The sequence below is a fragment of the Fonsecaea pedrosoi genome (assembly GCF_000835455.1).
Source record: "Fonsecaea pedrosoi CBS 271.37 unplaced genomic scaffold supercont1.2, whole genome shotgun sequence".
NCBI classification, from domain to species: domain Eukaryota; kingdom Fungi; phylum Ascomycota; class Eurotiomycetes; order Chaetothyriales; family Herpotrichiellaceae; genus Fonsecaea; species Fonsecaea pedrosoi.
The window spans coordinates 2,146,367-2,157,791 of NW_013550614.1; the positions used below are offsets into that span (position 1 = coordinate 2,146,367).

The 11,425-nt window shown below is 52.1% G+C and overlaps 2 protein-coding genes across 2 annotated transcripts; both read left to right on the top strand.

Annotated features, from left to right (window-relative positions):
• Nucleotides 1-2,565: 2,565 nt before the first annotated feature.
• Z517_02728 (uncharacterized protein) lies at nt 2,566-5,045 on the top strand (the record flags this gene model as incomplete). The annotated part of the gene is made up of 2 exons (XM_013431837.1): nt 2,566-3,517; nt 3,667-5,045. 2 exons carry the CDS (start codon nt 2,566-2,568, stop codon nt 5,043-5,045), a joined length of 2,331 nt encoding a protein of 776 aa, XP_013287291.1.
• Nucleotides 5,046-5,885: 840 nt separating this feature from the next.
• Z517_02729 (uncharacterized protein) lies at nt 5,886-7,507 on the top strand (the record flags this gene model as incomplete). The annotated part of the gene is made up of 4 exons (XM_013431838.1): nt 5,886-5,937; nt 5,994-6,038; nt 6,099-6,382; nt 6,440-7,507. 4 exons carry the CDS (start codon nt 5,886-5,888, stop codon nt 7,505-7,507), a joined length of 1,449 nt encoding a protein of 482 aa, XP_013287292.1.
• Between the last annotated feature and the right edge of the window lie 3,918 nt (nt 7,508-11,425).

Here is an 11,425-nt window from a genome sequence, read left to right on the forward strand (position 1 = left end):
TATGTACGGGTCTGGCCCCTGCCTGACCATGATGGAGCGGTCAATCGCGTGTTTTCTCCCTATTTTTCTCACATGAAAAAAAGCCGTAGAAGAGGGGTATATTCCATTACACGTGCCATAACGGAAGACGACGGTGTCTGCCTCGTGTCCCCAGTAGAGTCCAGGTACACAACCCCTCGGTTATTCAGAAGCACCATGGAACGAACAAAGGGGGGCCTCACCACGGTGTGTCCTCTGCAGCAAAGCAGGAGGTGACCCTATCAACCAATGACCTCACCATTTCGTCAAAGCATGGATAAGTTGGATCCAGGAGAGTTACAGCAGCGCCTCACCAGAAGTCGGTGACCAAATGGATGATGTAGATGTTGTGCATCAACCCGCCACAGTTTCACAGCCCCCGAGACCGCAACGGAGGCTTTTGGGCGGTGAATAAATAGCAGCAGATGTGGCTCAGGCATGACACAGCCAATCACACAAGACATCACAGCCACTAAATGGGCCCTGCGCCATGACCAAAGAGCTTGGACTGGACACTCCGAGCCCTGGGGGCCAATCAGGGCGTTCAGACTGATGAGGACACTTGCAAACCACGTTTTTACAGGGGCCCAGCAGACCGCATCCTGCACGATGGCGCCAATCGCATCGGCCTCGCCTAATGACAACCACCCAAGGCCCGCCATCACCTTGAAGAGAAAGCGTTCTAGGGAAGGGAGCCACTGAAAGCCACTGGAGGCCGGGGCCCAAGACCCCCTAAACTGCCCATGTCCCTTGGGCCAAAGGTCCCTTCTCCACTCTACGTCTACACTTTCCCTTTGTCCTGCTTCTCTTTTGGTGACTTCTTCGCTCAATGTGGCAGAGCCAAGCTCCCTCCACTCAATCAGGTCCATGCCCCAGACACGAGCCATCGGGGTTTTCGTCAAGAACCCACTCCTTCCCAATCCAGCATCTCCAGCCTAATCCCTACCCTTTGGCACCCCCATTGACACCTATTGGCAGCACCTCGGGACCACGCCTAGGCTTCCTCGGGCTCCAATGGGGCTTCTCTTTGGCTGACAATCCGCAGTCCTGGGATGTGCCGTCACAAGCAACTGACAATTTGACGGGATCAACGGGAACTCACTCCCTGCTACAACAAACAAAGCACACGAGAGGGGAATTGGTCCCTGCCCGTCTGGGAACTCTACTTTTTGGTGCTAACGACTGCTACCAAGTGACTAACAGAGTCATCTTCCTGGTTAATCTGAGAAATCCATTGCTACTCTACGATTAAACCCCTCAAAAGTGAGAACCGGCCAATGGTAATAATGGGTACTTTTGTTCAGAATTCTTTCAAGGGTGGTGGGTGTGGTGGTGGTACGAAGTGATGAAGGAACTCAGGGAAAAGAGCAGGGAAACGGAAAAATACAAAGTTCCGGCTCTGATTGATGGCTGCTACCCGCCTGTGGTTTGTATCTTGCTTTAATTACTACCTAGGTAGAAACTAAAGGCCGCACAATCATTTCCTTTCACTCTACGCCAAAATGAAATTGAATTGATTGAATCACTACAATGATTGTTTCTACTCTCTTGGCCAGCATATCCCTTAACGTTCCCAAAAAAGACCAGGATATTGGACCTTTCTGCTTCGTCTGCTTCCTGCTCCTCCTTCTTCCTGCTTACGAGTAGGCCTCTCCGAAAGCTAGCTTACTTGGTGCTGCATTAGCCTGTCACAGTGACACTCTTTCCGTGGTGTATTGCGTTGTTACAGCCACACCGCGACACCCCTGCACCTTTAGCCTCCGAGGGGTCACGGACTCACGGTGAGGGCCCTGGTCCACCCTTGCTCAAGCCCTGGTCCATGTCCAAGCCATAGGGCTAACCGTTCAAATGTATAGTTCACTGGGTCCATCTCTGATCTGAGAGAGACTTTGGCTCATCTGAAGCGACAGGGCCCCTGCTTTCGGTAAGACCCTTCTTGTTCCCTTAGCTAGTTTATCATGCTGGTACAGATATTCCAAACGACTATATCTCACGATTTCGCCCCCCATCTGCCAGCCTGAGATCAACTCTTACAAGAAATCCTCTTCAAACACCTCTTATTATTCCCTTCGCTCCCCTGGGACATTGGACCTCGTCGTCTGTTGCCCAGTTTTGACCTGCCTGAGGCAGCACTCAACGTCCAGCACAAACCTCGAACGCACCCGCGCGGCATCCGTCCCTCCTCCCCTTCCCGCAGCCAACCCCATCTTTACTCCTTTCAGTATTGATCGGCACTTTCTCAGCAAGCCTCACCAGCTCGCTCTTTGTTTGTCAGAAAAGAGAAGAAACCCTCCGTCCGGTCCCAAGAGCATCTAGACCTTGGAACCTCGTATTCGTCGGCGCTCTATCGATATCGCTTCCGGAGCCTCAAGAGACCTAGAACCCTCGCATTCACGCGCCTCCCTCGGCCCCCTCCGCGCGCAGTCCTCACAGAGCCGTATCTCAGCCTACAAGCCTTACTGTTGTCATTCAAGGCCATATACTCTCATCTTTCCCCAGCTCATGCAGTCGCATTGAACTTCAAGAGTCCCCCCCCTGGCCCATACAATGCTCGCTCTCGAGCATTCTCGGCGTCAACAATTCGACCCAGCATTCGACTTCGAGCAAAGCATTCAAGCGCCCTTCCCCAGTCTGACCATGGATACCTTCGACTCGACCGACCCCATGATCAACTTTCATCCTCTCCCATACTCGTTCTTTGACAACCCATCCATGTTTGCGACGGCTCCCATGCAATCACTCAAGCAAGAAATGCCGCCATTCCAAGACCTTCCGCCGGCTCTAATTTCGTCGGGCTCGGCACCTTCAATCCCCAGCGCGTCGTCCTCCACAGTCGGTTCTCCATACTCGGGTCCCTCCCATACCGTCTCAAGTCAGGACGGTTTCGACCGCACAGCTCCTCCATTCGGTCTGGGTGTCATGCCAGCTATCGTCAATCACGAAGCCTTTTCGCATGACATCCTAGGAACTTCCATGGAAGCCGAGCTGTCGTTGGGGAGCCATGAGAAGCTCCCCGACAGTTTTGTGGGTGAGTGTGCAGATCTTTCCTCTTCTCGTTCGCGACCATCGACTGGTGCCATTTTCAATGCCCAATCCTTGCAGCCACATCCATCATCTATTAGTGCTTCGCCCGAGTCACTGTCCATCCATACTTTCTTTGATCAAGGCGTGTCCACCGTGCCTTCAGTCGCTTCCCTCTCGGGGGTTTCCACTGGTACCCAGTCCCCTTCATCCGAGCAAACTTTGGCAACACCGACCTTCAAGTCACCCACCACACCTGCTTCAGCATGTTCCAAGCACTTTTCCGTTATTTCTCCCGTCAACGCGAGGAGCTTCTCCCCAACCTTGCGCTCGCAGACGGCTCCCATCTTCCACCCTCATATGCTCTCTCATGACGCGCATGTTGCACCGCATCAACATCAACATCACACGAGCCGTTTTCAGTCTCATTTTTTTGCCCAAAGCAGCGGCAACTTCATGCCGCCGCTGGAAACATCCTGTTCGTCTCTTCCGCCTGTATTTCCTTGCCCTTCCACTCGTTTCCTTGCTCCGTTGTCATGTGTCCTTCCTGGTGGTTCCGGGCCCTAGCCGCTTTCATCGTTCCTGCTTCGATACCAAGGGCAAGTCATACTGATGCTTTTTCCACAGATCCCTCTTTGATCCACGCGTCCAGGCCGTATGGCGATACGGTCTTCGCTGACCACGGCGCTTTCGCACCCAGCTTACACTCCTTCACCACGACATCACCTTCCGGCTCACCAGCACCATCACCTCAGCCATACAGCGTGTATCCCCCCACGCAATTTTCCGAACCCCTCACCAATGCCAACTACTATCAACAGCAGCAGTACATGAGTCGACGACCTTCGCTGGCTTCCTATGTCTCCGGGGGTTCCCATCCAAGTCCGACCTCAGAAATCGACGACGATGGCCGGGACAAGAGCCGATGCCCTCATCGCGACTGCGGTAAAGTCTTCAAGGACCTGAAGGCTCATATGTTGACTCATCAAGCCGAACGGCCAGAGAAGTGTCCGATCCTGACTTGTGAGTACAATCAGAAAGGGTTTGCTCGCAAGTACGACAAGAATCGACACACCTTGACCCATTATAAAGGTACTATGGTCTGCGGGTTCTGCCCCGGATCAGGCTCTCCGGCCGAAAAGAGCTTCAACCGAGCCGACGTATTTAAGCGCCACCTGACTTCTGTCCACGGAGTCGAGCAGACACCACCCAACAGCCGGAAGCGCAGTCCATCTGCAAGCAACCGAAAGCTCTCCAGCTACTGTCAAGATGCCACCGGCAAATGTTCCACTTGTTCAGCCACCTTTAACAATGCTCAAGACTTTTATGAGCATCTTGACGACTGTGTGCTGCGCGTTGTGCAACAAGAGGAGCCGTCCGAGGCGGTCAATGTCCAACACCTCTCTCAAATCAACAACGACAAGGACGTTCAAGAGACCTTGGACCGTCATATGATCAAGACTGAGGATGCTCCAACCAGCTTTGACGATGAAGACGAGGAGGACGAGGAAGATGATGAGGACGATGACGAGGATGATGACCCGTCGTTCAACAGTCGATCCGGCAAAGGCATGATTAAATCCAACAAAGCCCCTGCCTCGTCCCGTGCAATCATCGGTGGTGGCGTCTCCAAACCTGGCAAGTCATCAAAGAAAGGTATGACTTGGTCCAAAGGTGGAGTGGCTCTCGTCGGCAAGGGTCGCAAGAAGAGAAGACATTACCCACCGTCCTGGGGCATGGCTGCCGAGAAGATGCGCATGAAGAAGCGTGTGCTTTGTGTCTATGACGGCCAGCGGCGCTTGTGGAAGGATGACATGATGCTCCACAACGAATTCGAGGTCCGGATGACCCTGCCTGACGGCAAGAGCTACGTTACCGACCTCGATGTCGAGACTCTCAAGCGAGCTGAAGCCTTCCACAACGCCACCCCTGAAGAGAAGGGTCCCTGGATTCCGACGTCAGAGCATGAGAGTCAAGGTTTCGACCTTAACGCGCTCATGGCTTGAATCATTGGCATTGACATTTTTCCTTGTACTAATGATGTGCTTTGAGCGATATGGATATGGATATGGACAAGCTGATCTCGACAATTCCTTCCCTAGGAGAGATCCTTATTCTGTTTATTCTTTTAATATCTTTTGAGATCATGGCTGCTCCCGAAGAGCATGCAGCGATGGCAAATGTGGACATGAAATTTCTCACCAGGTTGAAGCAGCCCTGTGGAAAAAAGTTGGCAATGCTTGTGATGAGCACATGGGTTTTGGGAAACCAGTTCGTGGATATGGGAATGATTTTGGATGTTATGTGGAAAGGACCGTCTTGGATGCCAACAAGAAGATACCCGTCACTGAAAGCTCCTCGAGGTTGCTGAAAAGCTAGTGTACGATAGATCCCTTGAAAGGGCAAACCAGGAAGCGCTGAGCGCTACAGTATTGCAATGAAGGAAGTTTCCTTTGACCTTTGACAATTGAATCCTTCGTGCTTGTTTTGGTATCGCTAGAGGGGCTTTACTGGTACCCCTCACGGATGTACTGTTGGGTGTTCGGGGGCGCCCACGTCACGTCAGGCAGGGACTTTACCTGACCACTAGCGAGCCAGTTAAGAGCCGAACCGCGCCAAGCTTTCCGTCATCGAGACTGCGCCTGGCCCAACATCATTCACCTTCGGACTCTTTGAAGGAGTGAACGCAAGGCTACGAAAGCCCCTATGCATGCCGATCTCTTGCTCCCATTACTCGGTAGATTCCTTCCTGGTCATCAGCAAAGCTCCCCCCAGAGGCAGAGTCCTAGTGATAGCTGAGCCAACGCTTTGATCTCCGCCGCAGGCGCGGCACCCACCCACACGACATGGCCAACGATGCTCAATCAGACCCTTACAATTATGGTGTCGTGGTACACGGTACACCTACGCACTTCTCTATGTGCCAGAGGCCAAGCTAACGGGTTTCATCACAGAAGCCCCCAAATTCGATCTTGCCGCGTACATCTCCAACTACAGAGGTTTGTCACATTGGACTGGACGGAGGGATCTTGATTTAGCACTAATTTCCCATCTCACAGGTCGAACCGTGTTCAGACGACTCCACCTGATTGCATCATGTTCTACGGTCCTCGCAGAGGAGGCCGCCCGAATGGCCGTGCTCGAGGCGAAGAAAGGTAGCGATGTGCGGAACTACCAGGAGGCAGTTACACTGCTGGAGCGGGTGTCAAAAGGCAAGAATATTGACCACCTACGCGACCCAACATGGGCTGCCCAGCAAGAAAAGAAGAACACCGCCGAAACTGCACGTCTGGAAAGTGAACTGAAGGGGTACAAAAATAACCTGATCAAGGAGAGCATACGAGTGAGTTGGATGCAGCCATGCCGTGCAGAGGGAGACATCTACTGATTTTGCGCGCAGATGGGAAATGAAGATCTGGGTACTCATTATTATACCATTGGAGACCTGTACGATGCAGTCAGAGCGTATTCCCGCATGCGGGACTACTGCACCACCACGGCTCATATCACATCCACTGCGTTCCGAATCATTGCGGTTGCCATCGAACAGCGCAATTGGCTAGCTGTTCAGTCTCAGGTACAGAAGGTCAAGAATATTCAACTCAAGCCTGAAGACATGACAAGAAATCAACCCAAGATCCAAGCGGCCTCGGGTCTCCAGCAAATGTCGACTTTCGAATACCACGAGGCTGCCAACAGCTTCCTCAGCACTGACCCCAGCTTGGGAGATAGTTACAGTGATGTATTGACGAGCAACGACGTTGCCGTCTATGGTGGTCTCTGTGCGTTGGCGTCCATGTCTCGGTCGGAGCTGCAGACCAAAGTCTTAGAAAACAGCAGTTTCCGCAATTTCCTTGAACTGGAGCCTCACATCCGTCGGGCCATCAGCTTCTTCTGTGCCAGCAAATACAGTCAATGTTTGGAGATTCTTGAGTCCTATCGGGCGGACTATCTCCTAGACATCTATCTACAGCCTCTTGTCGCAGACATCTACACTCGAATCCGAACCAAAAGTATCGTCCAGTATTTGCAGCCTTTCAGCAAGGTCACATTGGCAAGCATGGAACGCATGTTTGGGAGGGCATCGATGCCGAACGGCGCCGCAACAGGACAGGACTTTCTCAGTGAGATTGTTTCTTTGATCCAAGACGGTCGACTCGGTGCCCGAATCGATATGGAGCATGGAGTCCTGGAAACTGTCGAACAGAATCCTCGCGCCCAGGTGCAGCAGGCGGCACTAGACACGGTGGACTCTTTTGTTCGTGAGGCCCGTTTGAAACTGATTCGGCTGCAGGTCATCAATGCCGGGCTCGAGGTCAAGCCAGCGCCTAAGAAGAAAGCATGGGGCATTGATCAAGGGGACGGCACATGGGACGAAAGCGAGGCTGCTTTCCTAGGGCCGGGCGGCAGAGACATTATGGCAAACGATTTGGAAGGAGTGACTTACCCTCAACGCAAGGGCGGATAGGATCAGTCATGTAAGCGGAAGAGGGAGATTTGAGCAATGAGATGAAACCCACGGATCCCGAGGTGTGATGTCTCAGCCAATCTGGACGATTTCCCAAATCACAGACCACCAAACGGCCCTGCTGGGGATAAAATCGCCGCGTGATATCGCGCAACAGACGCCAGCATTGCAAGGGGCAGATTCCTTTTTGCCAGAGATAAGCCGCTTGAGGTGGGCGACGTGCTCGAGATGGGGTCCTTGGGTTGGTGTCCTGACGGAGGGCCTGATACGGCACCGTGGAAGCAGAACGATATGGACGAATAAACGGGGTCACGAAATGACATTAGTTGCCACGACATCTGGTCAGGATTCCTAGAGATTTGGTGCATTAGCGGTAGGGCTGACAATACCACGACTGAGGATTGATTTGGATTTGGCGGAGGCCGAAAGCGAGGCGATACGCCTCAGTGCCGATACCTTTGCCCCGTGCAGCATCTTTTGAGCCATCCATCCACCGAGCACATTCACGGGACATATTGAGGGATGTGAGGGATGTAATATTCTGGCAATAAGTTGTGCCTGACCCCCAGCGGGGTTCCTCCCCTATCGCCCAAGAATCCTACTGCCAGCATGCTAGCATGATAGACAGGGCAGTTGTCGAGTTGCCCGTCTCGGAGTCTCCTTTTGGACTTGATTACCTACTACTGTAGCTACGTTGTACGAGTAAACTCGATACACCAGATACGGCGGCGGCGTGCTTAGTCAACCCAGAGGCAGAGTGGCGTTGATTGATACCAAGTCCGAGTATCATTTTGTTCTGGGTCCTCTGAACGAGATGACTTGCATGGATGGTGCACGGTGGTGCATGGTGGTGCATGGGTACATGGATTTTGGAGACCCCAAAGGGACGAGTACAAGTACCGAGTATACTGGGAAACTATGTCCTACGTGCCTGATAGGGAGTATGAGGGACTAGGAGAAGGAGAAGGAGAAGGAGATACGCCGTCGAGGGTTTACTCGGACATGGACATGGACTACGAGGGTAATTACTCGACTCAAACTCGGAGATAGGTTGTAGTCAGCACCAGCACCAGCACCGGCTACGGAGTAGATCCTATCCATTTTTATGGCCCTTTGCGTGTCTTTTCCCTACCATCCTTTGTCCCGTTTGAGGGTTTGAGGGATTGTTCTAGTGGAAAAAGACTCGAAGTCGACATGGCTGACTCGGTATTGGGTTTTATTCCAAACCCCCCCCCCCCCCTTTTGGGGCACTGGGGCTTTTAGCGAGGATGGTGTACAAATGCGCGAAGGTGACAAAGGTGACAAGGTAGGTAAGTTAGTGACGGAGTTGGCTAGAGAACCAAAGTACGGAGTACCGAGTAGGTAGTAGTCGCTCGTAGGTAGATGGCTGGTGGGTAAGGTAGTGCCCAGTGCGTAGTGCGTAGTGGATGGTGGGTTTGGTGGGCGTCCAGCAGAGCAGGGGTCATGTCACTTGGGAAAAGGTGTGTGGGCAGTGGGCACTTGGGTAAACAACACCAAAAAAAAATATTTATGGGCTTGGGGGGGGGAGTGGGTTGTGGATACAATGAGGGATGAAGGGGATCGACAGGGCTTTAACTCCCAAGTTAACCGAGTACGAGGACGAGATGACCCATACAGCCATAGTAGGACAAGCACAGATATGGACAAGACAAGGTCAAGAGTTGTGTTGTATTTGCATTTGCACTGCCTGCGAGAAAAGAGAGAGAGACGGCGAGAGAGACGGAGAAAAAGAGAGAGAAGGGCAGGGGAGACCCACTATCCATGATACGTCGCCATCACTCTCACACTCTCTGTGTCGGTACGTACCTTTTACTCATGATTATTATTTCACAACGACTTTGTTGGTTACTTACCACGAGCGAGGTACGAATAATTAACTCGGTTCCTGCACAAGTACGAGAAAAGACAGACGCGGCTCGGGGAGTGCATAACCGAGGATGGCACGGATGGATACCACCTTGACCACCAAGCAGGGGGGGGGAGGGAGGAGGATGGGACGCGGGTACCTAAGCAACTAGGGTGGTGGTGTGGATGTGTGAGATCACTTTCCAACTATGGGCTAGATATTCAAAACTACTTGGTAGAGTGGGAATACCGAGTCCTCCGTGGCTGTTGTACGTAAAGAAACCTGCCCTCGCTAGGTGCTCGCTAGGGCAGAGACCACACACCCAACACAGTGGCTCAGAGGAACCCATGCCCATCGCTCCCCAGACCCATGCCCTACCCTACCCTTGCAAGGAGAGATAAACTATGGCTCGTTGCGGAAGTCGGACGCTGGCAACAGCGGGATGGGGCATTTGTTGCTCTTCGTACACTAAATATCTTCGGGGTATGAGGTACAGAGTATGTTCTACGAATACTCCGTACTCGGTCCCGAGTAAGGTCGAATAATCAGGGGGATGATCCCGCTGGTGGCTAGGGATGAATGAGTATGTACTCCGTATGAGTAACGCTCTCACAGCGCTAAATACCTGGTACCTACCGAGGTCGAGGTATCGGCCTTACTCGTAGACAAGCGCGTGTACAATACATTACGCGCATGCATACAAGGACTCCGCATGTGCTCTGCTCGAAGGTACCTACATACTCATAGGGCTGGTGGGCTTACGAGTACCTACAGTAGGTCAACAGGATCACTGGTCTGGTGGAGATAGATGCATGGCCACGGGGGGATGGATATGCAGACAGGCAAGGCCATGATGGGTGCGTCCAAGCATGTATCTACAGTACAGACTATCTCCTCCTCCTGATGTACTGTAGGAACAAGGAGCCATGTGCAGAGGAATTTTGTAGCTTGATAGTGATCAAGTAAAAGTTTCTAAAGGATCAATTGGGTAGTGGGTAGGTAAGGGGAAGGAAGAGATATCGGGATACATATTCGTACGTACGAGGCAAAAGGTATTTGGTACAGACGCCTAGATGTACTCGTGTATACCAGATGTAAGAAAAAAGGGGTATGTGTACAGTAAGGTACAGTATGGGAGCACTACGTCTAAGCCTCTCGTTGGGATGGACAGGCTTATACCACCTGCACAGCGAGGTACTTTTGGGTTTGAATGGAGATATATGGGCATGGGAAAGAGAATGTCGTTAGGCATGCACGCATGGTAGGTATGTAGCACTCGACCAGTATAACGAGGTACTCGATACTCTCTCCACGCCCACATCCATAACCTGCCTCTACTCGCTACACATCCCCCTTTTCTACTCAGCCCGAGAGCGTAGCATATTCATTCCCATATCAAGATCATATCGCAGCTGCAAGAGCATCTTTCGAACAAGTCAGGCGGTCATTGAGACATGGTTCTCTCAGAGATCTTCACGTCTATCCTTCACGGCGCATTTCTCCTCTGCTTCATGTCTTCTTCAGAGTCATCTCTTGCATCTCTAGCTGGATTGAGTGCTTCCCGAGTTGTAAGGAGAGAGGATGTATACCCGACGTCGATGTGGCGCTGTATCTCATTTTATGCTGGTGGTCGGGGTTCGTGTCTCGAGGCCACTTGAGGAAGTGTACACCTCTAGAAGAAAGATCTCCAGGGCCAGGAGATGTAGTTCATCCGCATCGTGACGGGGCACATGTTGGTGGTTGATCTCGGGATGGAGAATTCATTTCATCCGGCGACGCGGAGACTTTTCTCCTCTTTCCATCTTCGCAGATGTCAGATGTGTAGTTACGTGGGAACGTAGGAGATCTCGATCTGGTGACGCGTTGATTCCTGCTAATATCAAAGAGCGAGACTCATCAAGGATCAGAGTGGTGCTGATAAAGATGAATGTGATCCATTTGACTTGTTGAAGATGATGCCCTGAGATTTCCTGGCGACAAATTCACCAGCAATTCCATCTCCCAAACCTGCATTGTCCCATCATACCAAGACCTGAACGACGTGGGCCAGA